This window comes from Schistocerca nitens, chromosome 3 (assembly GCF_023898315.1).
Source record: "Schistocerca nitens isolate TAMUIC-IGC-003100 chromosome 3, iqSchNite1.1, whole genome shotgun sequence".
Classification (NCBI taxonomy): Eukaryota; Metazoa; Arthropoda; class Insecta; order Orthoptera; family Acrididae; genus Schistocerca; species Schistocerca nitens.
The window spans coordinates 463142450-463163682 of NC_064616.1; the positions used below are offsets into that span (position 1 = coordinate 463142450).

Consider the following 21233-nt stretch of genomic DNA (forward strand, 5'->3'; position numbering starts at 1 on the left):
ACACAAATGATTTCAGTACTCATATTTTCTCTTGCTGAGGCTATCATGCCTTTCTCTATTAAAGCAACTTCTATTGCTTCTGTTATCATTGATTGTCACTGCATGTAAGCACTATTGCCTTTATTCTGTCAGGGTAAATTTCCTAGATGAACCCTACTCTGCTTAGCTTCCTGATGAACCCAAGGCTCACTTCCAACTCTGACTTTGGTATGATATCACAAATGGCTCATCTAAAGTTGTGCTGCATAATGTTGAGTCATGATCCCCATGTTCTTGGCAACTCATAAACATTTGACATGCAGAGTAATATACGGTCCTTTTATTGGCAAAATTTGGTACTAGAACAGCATGCACATCTCTCCAGGTGGCACTTAGATCTCTGATTACTAATTTCCCATGTGTCACTCTGACAACTCCATTTTTTTAAAATTTTAAGAGAATGTCATTCTGCTCTGGATATATGAACTCAAATGCAATACTCAAACGGTCAAGAAATCCTTTTGGAATATTCTTAGCATCATCAAATGTTTGCAGTATTAGTTTTAGTGCTTCATAGAAATTAATTAATTGCCTCTGTGACTTGTGAATTATTGAAATTATATGAAATCCTCCCTCTGTCATGTGACATATCTACTAAGCTGTTCCAGTCACCATATGAATCTTTCCTGCTGCCACTACTGCTGCTGTGTGCTTTTCACTGCAGAACATTGTCTGCATCTTTGCACCAGCATCCACTGATGTTGCTGCTGCTGCTGCTGATATGTGTCTTTCACTGTGGAGCTTTATCTGCATCCTCATGCCACTGTCCATTGCTGCTGCTGCTCCAATGCCCTTGCTCCCCTTCCAGAATGAGTGCCTTGACCCCAGGTGTCATCCATCTGCAGCTGCTCATTCCACCTTCTTCTTGTAGACCACACTGCCAGAAAAAACCCTCAAGGACTGTCTTCAGTGGCACCAGAGTGTAATATCTGCACCTAAGGTGTTATAGAGTTTGTTATTCATTTATCACCAACATAAGCAATCAGATGTCACTGAGGAAGCTTGCCTTTGTGTCCTCTGCTTTTTCTCTGCAGACAGTAATTATGGTGACTTAAGGGATGAAAAATGATTGAAACATTCATTTTAGTATACAACCATGCCCCATTTATGGGTAATTACACTAGCTGAACAAAGCAGCCATCTGAACAGGGTCACATTGTGGGTCTGTGTGAATCTGGATGGACACAACTAGGGACTGCTACACACATTGGACACCATGTAGCAATGGTATGTGACTGGTTTCATTAGTGGTCTGTGGAATATTCACACCCTTACAGATCACATTCAGGATGTCCTCATAGAGGTACACATTTCAAGATTGATACATTGTTCCAGCAGTGAAGGCCAAACAAACATTATTCAGCAAAGCATTCTGGGTACATACTGCAAGTACTATGTCACTGAGGTCTGTTCGGAGCCAACTACTCGCAGCAGGATGCAGATAATATGTGCCTCTGGCCAGGCTATGACTGACAATAGGATATTGCTGAGCATGGCTACCCTGATGTTGTGAAAGAACTGACTGGACAGTGGAATGTCAACCTCTTGCCTTCCGTGATGAGAGCAGGTCCAGTCTGTATGTGAGTGATGTTACACACATGCATGGCATAGACCTCATAAGCAGCTTATTCCAGAGCGCATACATCCACAACACACAGGCCTCACCCCAAGCTTTATGGTGAGGGGATCCATCTACAACTTGAGGTCACATTTGATGCTTCTGCATGGCAAAGTAACCAGTTTCCACTTCATTGCACAGCTTGTTATGCCCATCCTAGTGCTATTTCTTCAACAGGAAAATGATGAGCTTTTACTGCAATACAATGAACATTTCATATGGCTACTGCTACACAATGTGCTCTTCATGGTATACAGCAACTACCATGGTCAGCAGGAGCACCAGATCTTTTACCATTGAACTTACTCCTCCTTCAGAGCCTGCAAGAACCATTGCCTAATTGCAACAAATGGTGCAAGATACTGGGGACAATCTATTGCAGAATAGCACTAAGCATCATTATGATCATTTGCGTGTGAGAATACATGCCTATATTGTTGCTAGAGGGGGTATATTGTGTGTTGATATAAATGTATGGGCACCCTTTTCTGTGACGTGTGTTTCATTTGGTCTGAACTTGTTATCATATACTCCTGCAAAGATGAAATACCTGTCCCATGACTTGTTAATAATGTGACCTTGTTCCTGTGGGTGTTGCATGTATTCTTAGCCAGGTGCCATCAATCTGCTGGGCCTATTCTGGCTCTTGGTTCTCTCGTCCTTTTGGCCCTGCCACTAGCCCATGTATTAACTGTCCAAATAAGGCAAAGTATTCTCATAGCTATTCCATCATTTTACTTGATATCAGGTTGTGAAAATTCAATATTTGAAATGAACGGTGACCTATTCCAATAATTTGTAGCATGTGGTTGCTATGTATCAAGTAACAAGCAGACCTTGCTAATCCATAACCAACCCTACACAGCTGTATTATAAATATATATTTTTTGTGTAATGTGCAGTGAGTGGTTTAGATGCATGCAGAGTCCAGGGGAGATCCATTCAATTATTAGCTATCCATGGTGATGGTTAATAGAATATTTTGAGTATTTATGGAACTCAGTCAAGGAAATATGACCAAATGAAGGAAGCAAAACTTGTACAACAATTTTACTCCTTATCTGAAAAACAACCTGAAAGTACATTTTTTTTAAACTGAACAGTCTACAAAGTCCCCTAAATGAAGCTATAAAAGGTTAATATTAAACATGGATGAGTCAGAGCAAATTCTCTTAGTGCAAGTCACCCAATCTATATGGAGTCCCTCAAACTCACTGTTCCATTGCTAACTGAACCCTCTAACTCTCACAACCACTGCAACCTCAATCTCATATACTGTATGGTGACCATGTAGCCCATTCCATGTATTCATGCCTGACCAATGCCCAGCAGCATTGTCTCTCATGAGACCAGATGAAACCATGTCTGTGTCATGACATGATGTATTTTATCACCAAACATCTAGCTGGATGAGGGAGACATGTGTTCAGCTGCTGCTAATGGAAGTGGCAAATGTAGTTTGTGTGTACAGTTCAGTGCACAAGAAGAAAATAACATTCAGTGTCTTCATTATACGACCTACAGCTGAACTTTCTTGGGATGATCTGTGAGGTGTTATTGGTACATATGTATAAAGTGGAACTACAGGCAGATTAAAACATAGGTATGCTATGCAACACATACATCCACAATTTAGAAGTATGCTGCACATTTGTGTCATATATGTATCTCTGTGTGCTAGAAAGTAACTGGCCAAAATTCCCACAAAGGGACGTGGTACCATTGTGAACCATGTGATGTGGGTCATCGTGGATTGATGTGTTTAAATGATCTTCATGAAACCCTGAAGGTCTTTGTGAAGGTGGAGAGTTAGTAATGTCAAAATGATATAACCATAAGATGAAAAAACAATTTTCTTGCTGTGCTCTATCTTCTGACATTATCACCATGCATAGTGCAAATGTCCTGGCTGCATCCACTGCTCTTACCTCTGTATTAAACTAAAACAGAAGAATATGTCAGAGACATCCAATTTCTCCACTTGGCATTCCAAAATCTAGTGCCCACAGCTCCAGTCACTATCTCCAAATGGCAAAATGACGATATGTAAACTGAAATAGCAACATTGAAATACAAATAAAAAATGAAAATCGATACATATATCCACAGCAACCGTAATACCAACATTGGAAACAAAAACGCTACAAACTTATGAACCAATCTAATATTTCTCATTTAAAATACTATTCCTGTAATTTTTTCCAATATATAACTTTTTGGAATAGTGAAATAGGTATCATGAATTATACAATTATCCTCAAGATCTATCGGCTTAGCTACAAGTATTGCAGTATATTGTGGAAATAGACGATATCAGTGTTAAATAATGTTTAAGTCATCTAGTTTCAACATCTAGATAAGTAGCAAATGCCTGGCATTGTGAACATTAAATGAAGAAGTATATCATCAAAATAATGGCAGTTGTCAAAGCATTTGTACTATATGGATAAAATATTCTTAATCTTCTTGCTACATCAAATTAGTTTTAAATTGATCTGTTCAAAATAACCAAGTTTCCAGTCACACAAGAAGAATGTTCCATGTCTTTAAACAATGGTCTTGATCTCAGGTGAACTGGAAATTACAACATTCCTTGTTAGTTGAGAAGCAATTATATCAGCCAATCAATCTGTACAGTTCCCAAACGTCATGTAGAAAACCAACAGCAGATAAAAAATTGCTATTCAGAAAAATCAGGAGTTACTGAAAACAGTCTCATGAATATAAATATAATTTTGTGTGGAAAAATCATCAACCTCCTCTGAATCTGTTATTAAAAATCCAAAGAGATTAGACTCTAGAACAATAAATTTTACTGGGACAATAGCTATACTCTAAGTTTAATGACATATGGCTGATGGTTCTGAACATTGAGAGACTACAGAGAAGTTTACCAAGCTGTTTGTATTCCAGTGGATCTCAGTAACATTACCAAATTAATAAATGATGATGTAGGTCAGCCAGTCACAAGCGGATTGTAAGACCACGTGGACCAGTTATGAACGTCAGTTGCTTCTCATGAAAATTATGGACATCCTTGTCAAAAGCTCAAATTTTAATTCTTACCAGATGCTGTGAAAACAATGAAAACATTTTATGCATGGTTTCATAACATATGCCTTACTCTGAACTGAACAGTGTGTATCAACAATGTGAAAAATTGTGTGGGGTTTAGGAAAGCATCAGACATCTTTAACATTTGAAAATGGATTGAGATTTCCTAGCAAATTTAACTGTTTACCCCCTTTCATGGTACATGTTTTAAAGTATTTAGAGTATTAGAATAACCTGTCACATTCAAGGTTCATGGATTTTTGGAATGTCCTGTCTGTACCATGGATGAACAAGAGACAGCTTGCTCCCATAGTTATACGTATGGTATGTGCCGCTCCAAATGAAAAGGGTTTCATTAAAATGATGATGTAAGATAATAAAATACTTCCAACAGGTGCTGGTTGAATAAATGTACAACAGTTGACTGTAAACATACCTGAATAATGGAATAAAGACCAAACATCATTCTAACAATTACAGTGACATTATTGTTGAGACCTTCAGTCTGCAGACTAGTTTGATGCAGCTGTACTTGCTACCCTATCCTTTGTGACGTTTCATCTCTGCACAACTACTACAATCAATGTCCATTTGAATATTTTTATTGTAGTTAAGCTTCGGAATACCTACACAATTGTTACCTCTGTCACCATCCCCAACACCACCTATTTCCACTAACAAATTAACTAATATTTTTTGTTTAAGACAGCAATTTCTAAATATTTTATGTCTTTGTGGTATGTACAGAATATACATAATAAATAATAACTTGAACTTTTATGTAAAAGGAATGCAAACATTTTTCTTGTCACTGCATCAATGCTCGTGGAACTTATTGATTGCTTGAGCATATATATGAGTCACTAACAAACAAAAGATAAAATTTCTTCAACTTCACATAAAATCTGTAATTTCAGTAATGCACCATATTTTATGTCTTGAGATTGAAGGAAAATGCATAATCAACATTGTTGGATACTGTAGGTTCTAAAGACAGGAAACAGTCTAGGTTATATGATACAATATGCTCATGTGAAAATGACGTCTTACCTGAAACTATATGGAACTACTACATCTACATCTATATACATAATCTGCAAAGGACCATACAGTGTGTGGTACATGGTACCCTGTACCACTACTAGTCATTTACTTTCATGTTCCACTTGCAAATAGAGCGAGGGAAGAATGGCTGTCTACATGCCTCCATACAAGTCCTGTTTTCCCTTATCTTGTCTTCATGGTCCTTATACAAAATATAGATTGCTGACAGTAGAATCATTCTGCAGTATTCTTCAAAAGCTGGTTCTCTAGATATTCTCAAAAGCATTCCCCAAAGAGAATGTTGCCTTCCCTCCAGGGACTCCCATTTGGGTCCTTGAAGCATCTCTGCAACACCTGAATGTTGTATGAACATATCAGTAACAAATCAAACAGCCCACCTCTGAATTGCTTTGATGTCTTCCTTTAATCTAACCTTGTGTGGCTCCCAAAAACTCAAACAATAAAGAAGAATGGAATGCACTAGTGTCCTATGTGCAGTCTCCTTTACAGATGAACTACACTTTCCTAAAATTCTCTCAATAAGCCGAGGTCAACCATTTGCCTACCCTACTACAATTTTTACATGCTTGTTCCATTTTATATCACTTTACACTATTACACATAGATATTTAACTGTGAATGTGTGCACTTGTGTATAAAGTGCACCAGTTATAAATAACATTGCTGTGGACTGTTCCACTGTTGTTTTACAATTGAAAGCCTGTACCTGTTCCTTCATTATTGCTTCAAGGAACATGGTAATACATTGTGTTGTCATATGCCCAAGTGAGCACCACTAATATGATATAAACAGCAAGCAAAGTGGGTAAAAATTTACAATCCATGAAAGAAAATAACTCAGATTCTGTGCTACCAGCACATCCCACAATGAGAAGTTAACTATGAGATACTTAGTAATCAGGTAATAATCTGATGCCAGTGTCCTGTTTAATGCTTTGAGTGGGTCATTATGATGGGGTAATGCTTGTGTGTGGAAACAGTGACACAATGAATGCTTATTTTATTATTTTCTTAGTTAAACAGTGATTTAGCTCATATAATGTTAGTTTATATTTTCATTGTTTAATTAAACTAAGATTAAACTGTAATTTTCATTGTACACATGTTCCTTCTAACATAAATACAAATATGCTTTACATGTGCACAGAGTGTGTCATTCACCTACTCATTTTATGAAATATGCTGTGCACACTCAATGGTTAATCAGTATGACTGTGTCAAATAGCACATACCACTGATACTTTATTCTAATATTATGAGTTTGTTTTCCTTACTCCTTTACATTATGATTTTATAACATGCCATTACCTTACATTTTTTACATTTGAGCTAGCTGCCATGCATCACACCAACTACAAATTTCCATCAAGTCATCTTATATCTTCCTACAGTCACTCAATGATGACACCTCCCGATATAGCATAGCATCATCAGCAAACATCTGCAGATTGCTGTTCACCCTGTCAGCCAGATGATTTATGTATATAGAAAATAATAGCAGTGCTGTCACACTTCTCTGGAGCACCCATGATGAGACCTTTGTCCCTGGCGAACATTCGCTGTCAAGGACATCATACTGGGTTCTGTTATGTAAGAAGTCTTCAAGCCAAGCACATATCTGGGAACCTATTCTATATGCTTGTCCCTTTGTTAACAGTCTGCAGCAAGGCACCATGTCAAATGCTTTTCAGGAATCACCGAATATGGAATCTTCCTGTTGCTCTTCATCCATAGTTCACAGAGGAAAAGCTGACTGTTGCATGAGGAATACTTTGTAAAACCATGCTGGTTTGTGGGCAGAGGCTTTTTTCGTGTCAAGGAAATGTATTATATTCAAACTGAGAATATGTTCAAGAATTCTGCAGCACACTGATGTTAAGGACATTGGTCTGTAAATTTACAGGTCCAATCGTTTACCCTTCTAAGATACAGGACTCACTTTCACTTCTTTCCATTCACTTGGGACTTTGCACTGGGTGAGAGATTCATGATAAAAGCAAGCTAAGTAAAGGATCAACACTGTAGAGTACTTTCGGTAAAACTGAATTGGGATTATATTCAGAACTGCTAACTCACTTGTTTTCAACTCTTTTAGTTGTTTCTCTATGACAGAGGAAATGACTGTGTATTTGTATGATTCTGCTGCATGAATGATTTCTTAAATGCAAGAATTAAAACTCTGAATTCCCTTGATGAAGTTATCCTGAGTTAGCAGGTGAGTTAAGGCATCATTCTGTGTCAATGTTTTGACAACTTTCCTACTTGTCATCATCAGGCAAAGATGATGAGTAGGAGACATGTTGAAACATTGCTGCAGAATGATGCCTTGACTTGACTGATAACCCAACAAGACTTCATCACCAAAACTTGCCAAGAAAGCCTTCATTCCCATTTGGCTTTCATTTTGCCATCTTCAACCACCACACCAGACTGGTCAATGAGTGACTGGATAAAAGTCTTAGACCTTCTTAGCGATTTTACATAGCAACAGAATTTTCTTGGGTTTGCTGTAAGACATTTTGCCAAGATATGATGGTGGCAATTGCTGTATGCTTCATGCACCAATGTTTTTAAAGATGCATGAATCTCTACTGTCTTTAGCCTGTCATCATTTGCATGTTCACTTTTGAACCAAGAGTGCAACAGCCTTGACTTCCTCAGCATTTTCTGAACTTTGTTGTTAAACCACAGTGGGGCTTTCCCATTCTTGATCCACTTACTCAGGCCGTTCTTCTCCAGAGCACAATTTATAATCTGTTTAAACATTGCCCATAATTCATTTGTATCCATCATACTGGAACTAAATGATGTCAATTCATTGTTTAAGTGAGATGTTAGCAACTGCTTATCTGCTCTTTCTAGCAGAAATACTTTCTTAGCCTTCTTGGTTGATTTATTAACTTTAGAAAACATAGTTACTACAATGATATCATGATCAGTAATCCCTGTCTCCATACTAATACTGTCAATAAGGTCAGGTCTGTATATAGCTACAAGGTCTAAAATATTACCTTTGTGTATGGACTGTTGAAATAGTTGCTCAAAACACATTTTGGAAAACACGTTGAAAAGTAATTTGCAAGACTGTTTGTTACCCCCTGCAATTAAACCTTAGACATCTCAGTCCATACTCAGTAGATTAAAGCCCTCATCCTACGGCATCTAATCTGTCTTTCCAATGTACATTCTGTGACTTACTAAATATCTAAATGCTTTCTACTTCAGGTTTCAGCCAGCACATATTCCCAAGAATAATCTGAGTATGAAAAATTTCCTGGAGGGCAGCTCAATCAGGAAATTTGTTATGAATAATTTGGGATTTACTGATACAATTTTGACATTCGAATGTGGTTTGATTTTGCTATCTACTTGTCACTTTCTGAGTCTTCATCTGAGTATCTCAAACAAGCACCTAACCTAAAAAGTCCCCATGTACTTTGCTGCCTAAGTAGCTGCTATGTTATACAATGCCCCTAACATCTGTCAAGGGGAGTCCTACAATTCCCCACCTGACAATGCAGATCCTGGGGCCTGCAGCCAAAACTGTCACAGAGTCAATGAAGCCTTTGGTTGAGACCCTCCACTTGGCTCCAAACTAAACTTTATATTGGAAAGATTCTGTGAAAAAAGAGAAAACATCACAGTTTTGCCAGGACTGACCATGACACATTCATTTTGAAATCACCGTCAAGAATAACCATTGAACAAAAGCTAGATGAATAAAAAAGTTTTTGCCTATCTGCCATACAATGCTTCTCACATGTAATTATAGTGAAGTTTTGGGTTAGTGGAGGGGTTCAGGAGCTGGTCATCATGGTGGAGGTGATCCCTGTTTGAGTTTTGAGGAATCCACACTTTTGTAATAAAGAAAAGTAAAAATGAAGATTTGCAAAATTTATTAGAAGTAAGAAAGTCAGATAGTGCTCAGCACCTTGTATGTTAGGGTACAGGAAGGAGGTGTAATAGCTGAGACATCAGATTTATATTCACTGGAATTCTAGATCATTTCATTATTGAACTGTTACAATTTAGATTATCCAGAGTGTTTCTAAACTGCTTCAGATAAATGCACTGTTGGCTCCTTCAACAAGGCCAAAGTCATTTTCTGCACAATCCTTCTCTTACTGAACTAGCACTCCATCTAAGATGATCGTGAGACAGGATATTAAATGCATATCTACCTTCCATCATTTTCATTATTTTACTAAAAATTAAATTCATTATTATTATTATTATGTGCGATTGGACCCATACGGATCACGCAAAGCTTTTCCGATTCAATTTTTTAATTCTCCAAACTTCTCCCATTCTTTCCCCATGAATTCTCTTTCTTTCCTCTGTCCATTTTGTCCCCTGTCTCTTGCAAACTTCATTCTCGGGTTGTACTTTCCAACTATTGATTTTTTGCCTGTATACATTTCTGTTTATAACTTCTGAAGAATTTATTTGTGCATTTGCTAGATCTGTTTTGGTTTCTTGTATCCAGGGTATGGTTTTCAATTTTTCAATGTATATTAAAATTTTGTGGGAGAGTCTGGGTGTTGGGAGTCTGTGGATATGACCGTAAAATTTTAGTCTTCTTTTCCGGATGTCTGCGGCGAGGTTAGATAATTTTTCTGTAGTTTTCCGAGACTGTAACCTGTATCCATCTTCAGTTCTTTTTGGGCCAAGAATCTTTCTGATAATTTTTTCAGGATGCCTTCCAGGTTGCCTTTTCTATGGAGTATGAGTGTTTTGCTGGCATATAGTGCTTCAGGCTTGATTACTGTATTGTAGTGTCGTATTTTTGAGTGAATGGAGAGACACTTTTTATTGTAGATGTTGTGGGTTTTCCAGTATGCTCTTTTCAGTTTTTGCAGTCGAACTTTTTGTGCAGTTTTCTCTCCCCCTGTGGGTTCTAGGACCTCGCCTAAGTATTTAAAGAATGGAACTCTCTCAATTTGTCCATATTTTGTAGTCAGTTTTTGAGTTTCAAATTTTGAGCAGATGAATTTGGTTTTTTGGAAGGAAATTTGTAGCCCAACTTTTTCGGCGCATTCTTTGAGAATGTCTATCTGTTATATTGCTGTGGTCTCGTTTTCTGCTAGAATGGCCATGTCATCTGCAAATGCCAAGCATGAAATTTTAATACCATCTTTAGATCTTCCTAGTTGTATAGGCTTCCAGTAATTTTGATTCTTCAGTTCTTTTTCCCGTTCTCGGATGACTTTGTCTAAGACAAGGTTGAAGAGGAGTGGAGACAAGCTGTCACCTTGTCTGATGCCGGTTTTGATCAGGAGGGGCTCTAATATTTCACCCAGGAATTTTATCTTAGAAGTTGTGTTTGTGAGCGTTTCTTTGATAAGGTTTAGGGTTTTCGGATCGAGTCCTAGCTCATCAAGGATAATAAAGAGAGATTGCCTATCGATTGAATCATAAGCCTTTGCGAAATCAACAAAGGAACAAATGATCGGACTGTTTCTGACTGCTTTCTATTTTAGTGTTGTCTTCAAATTGAAAATTTGTTCTGCACAGGATCGGTGAGGGCGAAAGCCAGCTTGGTATTCACCAATACTGTGTTCGAGTTGTTCTTGTGTTCGTTGAAGACAAGCTGAGAGGATTTTATAAGTGACTTGGAGAAGGGAGATTCCTCGATAGTTGTTTATATCTGCCATGTCTCCCTTTTTATGCAGTGGATGAATTAGGGCGCATTTCCAATCTTCTGGTAGTTTTTCTGTCTGCCAAATGTCTGTGATGATTTGAGTGAGTTCTTTGAGGGAATTTGGTCCAAGATTTTTAAGTAGTTCTGCAGTGATATTATCTTCTCCGGATGCCTTGTTGTTTTTCAGTCTATGAATATGTCTTTGGATCTCCTCTAGTGTAGGTGGTGGGGATTCTGGATTTGTGTAGACAGCAGTTTCTTGAGGGAATCTTGAAGAAGGTTCAGGGCAATTGAGGAGTCCGGAAAAGTATCTTGCCAGCTCCTCACAATTTTCCCGATTTTTGAGCGCTAGTTTTCCATCTGGTTTTCTGAAACATAGATTTCGTGAGCCGTATCCATTGATTCTCCCAGCAAAGGTCTTATAGAAGTCTCGTACATTATAGTTACGGAAATTTTCTTCAATAGACTCACACTGTTCCTTGAGGTACTTCCTCTTGACTTGTCTGATTGTTTTTGCCACTTGTCTTCTGCTGTTGTGGAAGTGATCTAGATTTTCTGGGGATTTTTTACTGTTATACTTCAGAAAGGCTTTCTTTCTTCCTTCCAGCGCTTTTTCACATCCAGAGTCCCACCAGGGGTGTTTTGTGTTCTTTTTCAATGAGATCAGTTCTTTTGCCTTCTTTGTAATTTTTGTTCGAAATTTTTCCCAAGAGTCAGCTGGTTCCTTTTCCCACTCCTCCTTCAGATTGGTTTCTTTGATTGTTCGTGTGTCAAATTTCATTAATGATATTTAAATTGTGCAGTTTGCTAAATTGGTACATAATTCCAAACTTTTCCATTATTTGATAAAAATCTTATTTTTCTCCATGTGTGTAGTTAAAACCTCATTCATTATGGAGAGGAGACTGATAGGTCTGCAGTTTTTTATGTTTTGACTGTCTTCATTTTTGTGAAGTAGAGCACATATAACATTTTTCGTTTTCAGGAACTGTCTTACTCTGCAACCTTTTCTGTAAAGAGAGTAGCAAGTTTCTTTTGTGTTACTTTTCCTCCAGCTTCTACCATTTCTAGTGCAATACCTTTATTTAAATACACCTTTCATTACTTCATACATTGACTAACATGAGTTTCTGTTTACTATCCTCCATACTTAAATTATTTTTATTATTTCTCTTCCTATACTTTATTGTGTATTTTCATATTTTCTCTGAGACATTTACAAATGTCCACTTCTCTCTTTAATAGTGACCTAATGGAGATCTTTTCTTTAACTTCTACACTTAATCAACCATTCTTTATCTTTTTATATGTACCTTCATCCAACAATCATCGTTTTTCTGTGTATGTCATTCTTTATTTCTCAAAATGCTACATCTCCCTCTACTTAAATACATAGTCATCATCCACATTTCGGAATTTTTTCAAAATAAATCTTCATATCTAGCTTTGAATCTCTTTTTAGTTTACATCTTAAAAGTCTACATTCACTTGCAATTCTGAAATCATTTTTATACCCTTACATCCAATACAATATCTGTGTTATTTAATAAAATATTATCAGTTTCAATTTAATTTCCACTAGATACTAGTCAAATACATTTTTTCCTATCAGCATGTGTTAGGAATATACATATTCTACATCTACATCTACATCCATACTCCGCAAGCCACCTGACGGTGTGTGGCGGAGGGTACCCTGAGTACCTTTATCGGTTCTCCCTTCTATTCCAGTCTCGTATTGTTTATGGAAAGAAGGATTGTCGGTATGCTTCTGTGTGGGCTCTAATCTCTCTGATTTTATCCTAATGGTGTTTTCGTGAGATGTACGTAGGAGGGAGCAATATACTGCTTGACTCTTCGGTGAAGGTATTTGCTCGAAACTTTAAAAAAAGCCCGTACCGAGCTACTGAGCGTCTCTCCTGCAGAGTCTTCCACTGGAGTTTATCTATCATCTCCATAATGCTTTCGCGATTACTAAATGATCCTGTAATGAAGTGCGCTACTCTCTGTTGGATATTCTGTAGCTAAATGATAAGGGATCAATCTTTCTATGTATTTGCAGCACATTACACTTGTCTAAATTGAGATTCAATTGCGATTCCCTGCACCATGCGTCAGTTCACTGCAGATCCTCCTGCGTTTCAGTACAATTTTCCATTGTTGCAACCCCTCAATACACCACAGCATCATCTGCAAAAAGCCTCAGCGAACTTCCGATGTCATCCACCAGGTCATTTATGTATATTGGGAATAGCAACGGTCCTATGACACTCCCCTGCGGCACACCTGAAATCACTCTTACTTCAGAAGACTTCTCTCCATTGAGAATGACATGCTGCATTCTGTTATCTGGGAACTCCTCAATCCAATCACACAATTGGTCTGATAGTCCATATCTCTTACTTTGTTCATTAAACGACTGTGGGGAACTGTATCGCAAGCCTTGCCGAAGTCAAGAAACATGGCATCTACCTGTGAACCCATGTCTATGGCCCTCTGAGTCCCGTGGACGAATAGCGCAAGCTGGGTTTCACATGACCGTCTTTTTCAAAACCCATGCTGATTCCTACAGAGTAGATTTCTAGTCTCCAGAAAAGTCATTATACTCGAACATAATACGTGTTCCAAAATTCTACAACTGATCGACGTTAGAGATATAGGTCTATAGTTCTGCACATCTGTTTGACGTCCATTCTTGAAAATGGGGATGACCTGTGCCCTTTTCCAATCCTTTGGAACGCTACGCTCTTCTAGAGACCTACGGTACACCGCTGCAAGAAGGGGGGCAAGTTCCTTTGCGTACTTTGTGTAAAATCGAACTGGTATCCCATCAGTAAATTTTACTAATGTACAGCCTCTGTCACCAAATATTTCCCATGAATATTCCAAAAATAATTCCTGTCATATACTGTATTTCAATAAAAACTTCCCATAGTCATATGGTAGGCGGATTTTCTCTGATTCCCTTACCTTTAATGGTATTTCATAGATATCTTCTCCCTCCTATTCAGAATGTGAGCATATCTGTGTATAGACATACATTTTTTTTTACATAGAATACCTTTCACTTTCTTTTCAAACAAATGTTGCTATCCTATCTGTTATTCCCTACTTTTATGCTCTAATATACACCACCCTACACCTGATTTCCTCCATTGTTGTGTTTCTCTGCAATAAAATATATGTCCTGAATTTAATTCTGCAAGGTCTTTTATTCCCCCCATTCCCAATCTACTAATCTATTGTCTCATTCTTCAGAAAAATGTTGCTAAACTTTGATGTTATATTTGACATTAACAGATATTTATTTTTCTGAAATTATTTTTATGCTGCTGTAATGCTGTGTTTTAAAGCACTTTTACTTTATCCTTTATCAATCATTTTGGTACCCAAATATCAAAACTCATCCGCTACTTGTAGTGTCTAAATTTGTTATTGAATTCCCTTAGCACCATCACTTTAATTCAGATCTACTCCATTACCCTTGTTTTACCTTTGTTGGTTTATTTTTATAACCTCCTTTCAAGACACTAACCTTTCCATTCAACTGCTCTTCCAAAATGTTTACATCTTTGAGAGAGTGTTATCAGACAACAACATTTCTATTTCACCTCCCTGAAATTTAATGCTCTTTTGCTTTGCATTTTTCTCAATGTACTGATTGAATAACATTGGAATATCCTACAGTCCTCTCTCACTCCTTCCTGAACTAATACTTCTCTTTCATGTCTTTTGACTCTTATACCTGATGATCTGTTTTTGTACCAGTTATAGATAACTTTCCCTTCCCTGTGTTTTCAGAATTTCAAAGAATTTAATCCTGAAAATTTTGCCAATTCTTTCTCAGAATCTGCAAATGCTACAAACATAGATTTGCTTTTCTTTAACATATCTTCTAAGATACATCATAGGATCAGCATTGGCTTGCAAGTTCTTGCATTTCTCTGGAACCCAAACTGATCTCCAATGTTGGCTTTTACCAGTTTTTCCATTATTCTAAAAATCATTTGTGTCAGTATTTTGCAGTCACGACTTTTTGAACTGTTAATTTCCTTATAAACATAACTGTGAGCACCAGTCTTTTTTAAAATTAGAATTATTATATTCTTCTTGACGTCTGAGTGTATTTTACCTGCCTCATATACACTACTGTTTGGAAAATTGGAAACTTCAAGACCAAGAGACATGATCACAATGAAATTTGTTTCACCAATTACGGACATGAAAGTAAACAAGTGATTATCATTACAGACTGTCCATGCTCTTTGACTGTGGGAATTCAGCACATAGTAGTGCTACCACATGCCTCAATCAGACACACTAGATGTCAAGGCACGGAATCAAAGAGTACCTAAATACGCTGCTGGGGAATACTCTGCCGTGCAGCTAATAGGCACATCCACAAAGGATCAGCTGCTGCTACAGGAGGACATGGGCAAATAAGATGCCAACCAATCATATTCCAGCCATATTAAATGGGAAACATATCAGGTGAATGAGCTGGCCAGGGAAGCAGTCATGCCTGTCAGTCTTTGAAGAAGGCACACACATTCCTCACGACATATAGATGGGCATTGTACTGCTGAAACATTTCATGTGGAAGAAACTGCAGGAGGAGCTGTGCCTTGGGCTGTAGCAGTAGCTGTTCAAACTGCACTCAATATGCAGGAGGTGAGCTCACATGTTATAGGCAATGGTGGCCCAAACCATCATACTTGGCATTTGTCCATTATGCCACTCAACAATTCAGTCTGTCCAACTGCGTTGACTGGGGCAGTGTGAAACATATATGCAGCCATGACTGTAAGACAAGTTTAAGTGGGACTCACCTGTAAACAAAGCCACTCAGCACACTAATGTCGGTGTTCATATGCCCATTACAGTTTGCTGCATTGGTGGGTTCTGGTCAATTGAAGCCATTGCAATGGCATGCATGCCTCAGTACAGTCCTCAGAGGATGGTATCAAACCATCAATTTAGATATGTCTACACCTTTTTCCGTGCTCAAACATCACACCAACACTGTGGACAAAGCTGTTCTGTCCATTACAGTCAAGGGGACAAAATGGTAGTCATTTCATGCAGTTGTCACGTTGTGTCATCCCGTACCCTGTCAGCACTGTGTACACCCCTCTTCTCTCCACTGATTTGACATATACCTCACTCTTGAAGCAGCATACCTTGTATGAGCTGCAGTGTCAAGAAACAATAGATCTGCCTCCTGAAGACCAATTGTTCTGCCCTTTTTGAATGCACTCACAAGCTAATATTCCACCCTGTGTTGTCAGCAAGGCGTAGTGGCTCTTGGTTACACATTTCCACTTTGTATGATGGCTCTGCAATGACCAAGCATTGTGTAACACTGACCTGTCTGGTCACATAAAAGATGGTGCTGTTAGGCCTATGTGCACACAACTTCTCTGTCATTTAAATAACATATTATGGTTCTGCTGTTACCCACACTCTCTTGTTGTGGCATGCTGCAAACCATTGATTTTGAATGTTTCGCTTTTTCCAAAGAGTAATGTACTTATGAGGAAAATTCTAAAATAAAACAGTCATTATCTGTGGAAATTTGAGATAAAAGTGGAAAACACCAACCTGGTGGTAAAAGAACATTTTTCACTGTGTTGAAATCAGTTGATTGACATTGTACGAACCTCAGTTCACATGACACAGGGCTTGCTTGGATAATATTATTGTTAATTCTTCAATAAATATGTATGACATCATATGTGCTGATGGAAGCCTTGCACATTCAATGTTTTATGGTACTTTTGTTTACCAGTAATCAAAACTGGAAATATGCATGATTTGTTGAAATAATAAGTTGATGATCTGGCTCACAGTATGGAGCAGATGGTCAGACTACATAGACAAATTAAACCTGCCAGAGAACTGTCTTTTATGTTCTTAATAAAGGTGATGCAGTATGGGATATTATCAGGCAAAAAATTCACCAATTCACATACAGGACATACTGCTGGATTCAGAAGGGCTGATGTTTACTTCATAACTTAAGAAAATTTGTTTGGAAAAAAAAATCAAACCTATTTGTACATACTTTTTATACCTGATTTATGCCATCCTGTTTAGAAGAAGGTATCCCTTCAACTGGAATGTTATCAATCCCAAGGATATTATAGAAGATGTGTTAGATTTCCTTAAGTACATAAGTAGTGGTAGAAAATATATAAATTATCTCTCAAGGATTTTCTATCATTTTTCAATAAATATTTAGACTCTGGAATTTTCATTGATGCACATAAAGCACCTAAAATTACTGAATGAAGGCAGCATTCTTCCACTTAGGATGTATTTATTTAGGCATCTTCTTGTTAAGCAACTAGTTGCCACATTTTAAATAATTTACAAATGTTAGCTAGAATAAATGGCCACTTATATGAAAATGACACTGTGTTCACACAAAGTGCTACTGTTTGAATTGGTTTACAAATTGTACTGTTATTGGTGATTTGACACATCAGGCAGGAAACATGTACGAGTTTTGACTATTGCAGTAACCCGTGAATATTCTGTTGTTGGCTGTAATGGAGTTTTGGATTCTGCATAGATAAATACTACATTTAGTTTGTAGCAAAACTCATTCAGTGCAATGATTTAACACATAAATCTCTGAGTCACTTATATTTTAAACTATTTTGTTGTTATGGATTCTTACAGGTACCTTTATGCAATTGGAAAGTCTGTTTGGAAAAAATGGAAGAAAAGATACTTTGTTTTAGTCCAAGTTTCACAATACACATTTGCAATGTGCAGTTACAAAGAAAAAAAATCAGAGCCATCAGAAATGATGCAATTGGATGGATATACTGTTGATTATATTGAACCTTCAAGTGGTAAGTATGACTAGTAAAAACGTTTACTGCATAAGAGCATGTGAAATTATTTACTGAAAAAATGTAAAGTTTGAGTCCTAATCAAAATATAAGGCTTGTTTGCTTTTATCTAAATGTTATCAGCTCAAAACCAAATTTCAAGAATGCAGCACCATTTATTGGTAGCTTTCTTACAAAGCTACAGAAGTCTTTGTTTTGTTTCAGTGATCATTGGACTGCTCGTTAAAGCAAATTACAATGCTCTGTCTCTCTCTCTCTCTCTCTCTCTCTCTATAAAAAATGATAATAATAATAGTGCTAATAATATGTGCCACAAAGGAATTATCTAAATGGTACAGAAAGCAGTAGATGTAGATGTAATATACGTGTATAGACATAAAATGACTCAATTGATTACAGTTTCAGAAAAATTAGATGATTTATTTAGGAGGAAGAACTTCACAAATTGAGCAAGTCAGTAACATGTTGGTCCAACTCTGGCCCTAATGCAAGCAGTTATTCATCTTGGTATTGATTGACAGAGATGTTGGGTGTCCACCTGAGGGATATCATGCAAAATTCTGCCCAACTGGCAAGTTAAATCTTGAAAATACTGAGATGATTGGAGGTCTCTGCCTATAATGATCCAAACATTCTCAATTTGTGAGGGATCTGGTGATGTTACTGGCCAAGATAGCATTTGTCAGACATGAAAACAAGCAGTAGAAACTGTCACCATGTGCAGGCAGGCATTACCTGGCTGAAATGTAAGTCCAGGATTCCAAAGTGGTCTTCTATGAAATAAAACGGTATCCCATACCATCGCTCCTGGTTGTCATATCATATGGTGGATGACAGTCAGGTTGGTGTGCCACCACTGTCTGGGACATCTGCAGATGTGTCTTCACTGCTCATCAGAGTAGGACTTATCACTAAAGACAATTCTACTCCAGTCAGTGAGATTTCAAGCTGAATATGGCTGACACCATTGTAAACGAGCATGCTGGTGTACAGAGATCAATGGTAGATGGTGCTAATGGCACACTGAGCTCAGACTCCTCTCTGTGAGGTGCTTATTAATGGTCCTTGTGGTCACTGAAGCACCAGTTGCATGTCATATTGATGGTAATGATGAATTTTGGGCTCCGAGTGCCTCCCTGATGATTGTTTGGTCCTTGCATTCTGTCATTTCTCTAATTAGACCACTTCCTTCATGAAACTTTCCTGTCAGATTAAAACTGTGTGCCGAACTGAGACTCGAACTCATGACCTTTGTCTTTTGCAGGCAAGTGCTCTACCATCTGAGCTAGCCAAGCACAACTCAATGCACAGGTGTAACATAGATAAACAAATACCATACAGTTTCCTAGTAAAAAGTGTGGTTGTTTACAGTGAGTGGGAAGATGGCTATACCTTGTTGTACTGTGGATGTATGGTTATATGTTCACTATTAGCAAAGCTTTGCAAAAAGGTGAATTATTTGTTCACAAAGTAAATGCATTTATCCCCTGTTTTCTGTTTCTCAGACAAAGACTAATGTGAAGCTATGTATAATACATCCCACAATCAAAATAACTAATTTGCTAATGATTTTTTACATTTCGTCTAAGACTTTTAAAAATATATGCCCATTCCAGGATTCAGACATGTGACCTCTTGCACCATATTCAGATCTGTCATTCATTGCACTACAAAATGCCTGACAGATGCAATGTCTCTTCTTGAAGCCTTCTATACAGGAAACCATCGCTAACTTTTACCAAGAATAATTTGTGCTCTAGGTCATAGCTCATGGCTGATAGTCAACAATCTATTTGGGTGGAGCATCAACTTTCACAAGAATTCCACTATCAGCACTCACAAAATTCCTTTCTATTGTTACTTTAAAGTTGTAATTGCAATTTATATCACTAAATAACTAAACCGTTTGCAGTATGCATGTAAATATCTTGTAACTTCAGCTAATGCTACTACAACACAAGTATAGCTTCGTCCTACTTTTAGCCTGTGATGTCACCAGAGCATCTGCCAATAAAATAGTGTTTTTCATCACGTGATATTTAATGATTTTTAAGCTTTAATTACATAAATATAAAAATTATTTTGTGAGAATACTGATGATAAATACTATTTAAATACTATAATCAATCAGAATAACAACATGCCAAACCATATTATTAACTTAGGAAAACTGCCTATTGAAGCATGCTACTGCAGAAAAAATTCACGCTGTGTTAAACACATTCTAATAGTTTTCATTACTTATCTCTCTAATGCTATGAGAACCACACAAATGTCATCACTTTTAGGGGCTTGAAACATTTATTTCCTTGATGTTTATTTTGTTAAAAGCTATTGATAATAACCTCAATGATTTAAACTTTATGTAAATATGTCGCATTATGATTTGTAGAGTTGTTTTCATCTGTCTGTAACCTGCTTTTTGGAATTTATTTGGTAGCAGTAAATCTGTTGTTTGTGGAAATATGAAAATGCTGTGAAACTCTTCTCAGGTACTGATAGCTAAGTTTGTAGAAGACTTTATCTAAATCATTCATGCAATGCTGTGATGGATGAGTTAGGTTCAATCAACATGCAAGTATTGCAGAGAGCCTTCATGAACTCAAATTGGAAAAAGTGACTGTCTTTATGCCTCCATATGATCCCTAATTTTTCACATGTTATCTTCGTGGTTCTTACACACAAGGTGTACTGGCAGCAGTAGAATCGCTCATCAGTTAGCATCAAATGCTGGTTCTCTAAATTTTCTCAATAATGTAACTCAGAAAGAATATCAGCTTCCCTCATGGGATTCACATTTGAGTTTCTGAAACATCTGCATAACATTTATATGTTGTCCAAACCACAAACAACAAATCCAGCAGCCTGCCTCTTAGTTTGTTTGATGTCTTCCTTTAATCCAACCTGGTATGGTTTCCAAACACTGAAGCAGTACCATACTCAAGAATAGGTTGCA

The 21233-nt window shown here is 37.4% G+C and overlaps 1 protein-coding gene across 1 annotated transcript in view; it reads left to right on the top strand.

Moving 5' to 3' along the window:
* LOC126248390 (calcium-dependent secretion activator-like) overlaps positions 1-21233 on the top strand; it is a 1500396-nt gene that overhangs the window by 896676 nt on the left and 582487 nt on the right. The window contains exon 14 of the mRNA XM_049949341.1: positions 18102-18277. Coding sequence (XP_049805298.1) covers positions 18102-18277 — 176 coding nt within the window. The remainder of the gene's footprint in view (positions 1-18101; positions 18278-21233) is intronic.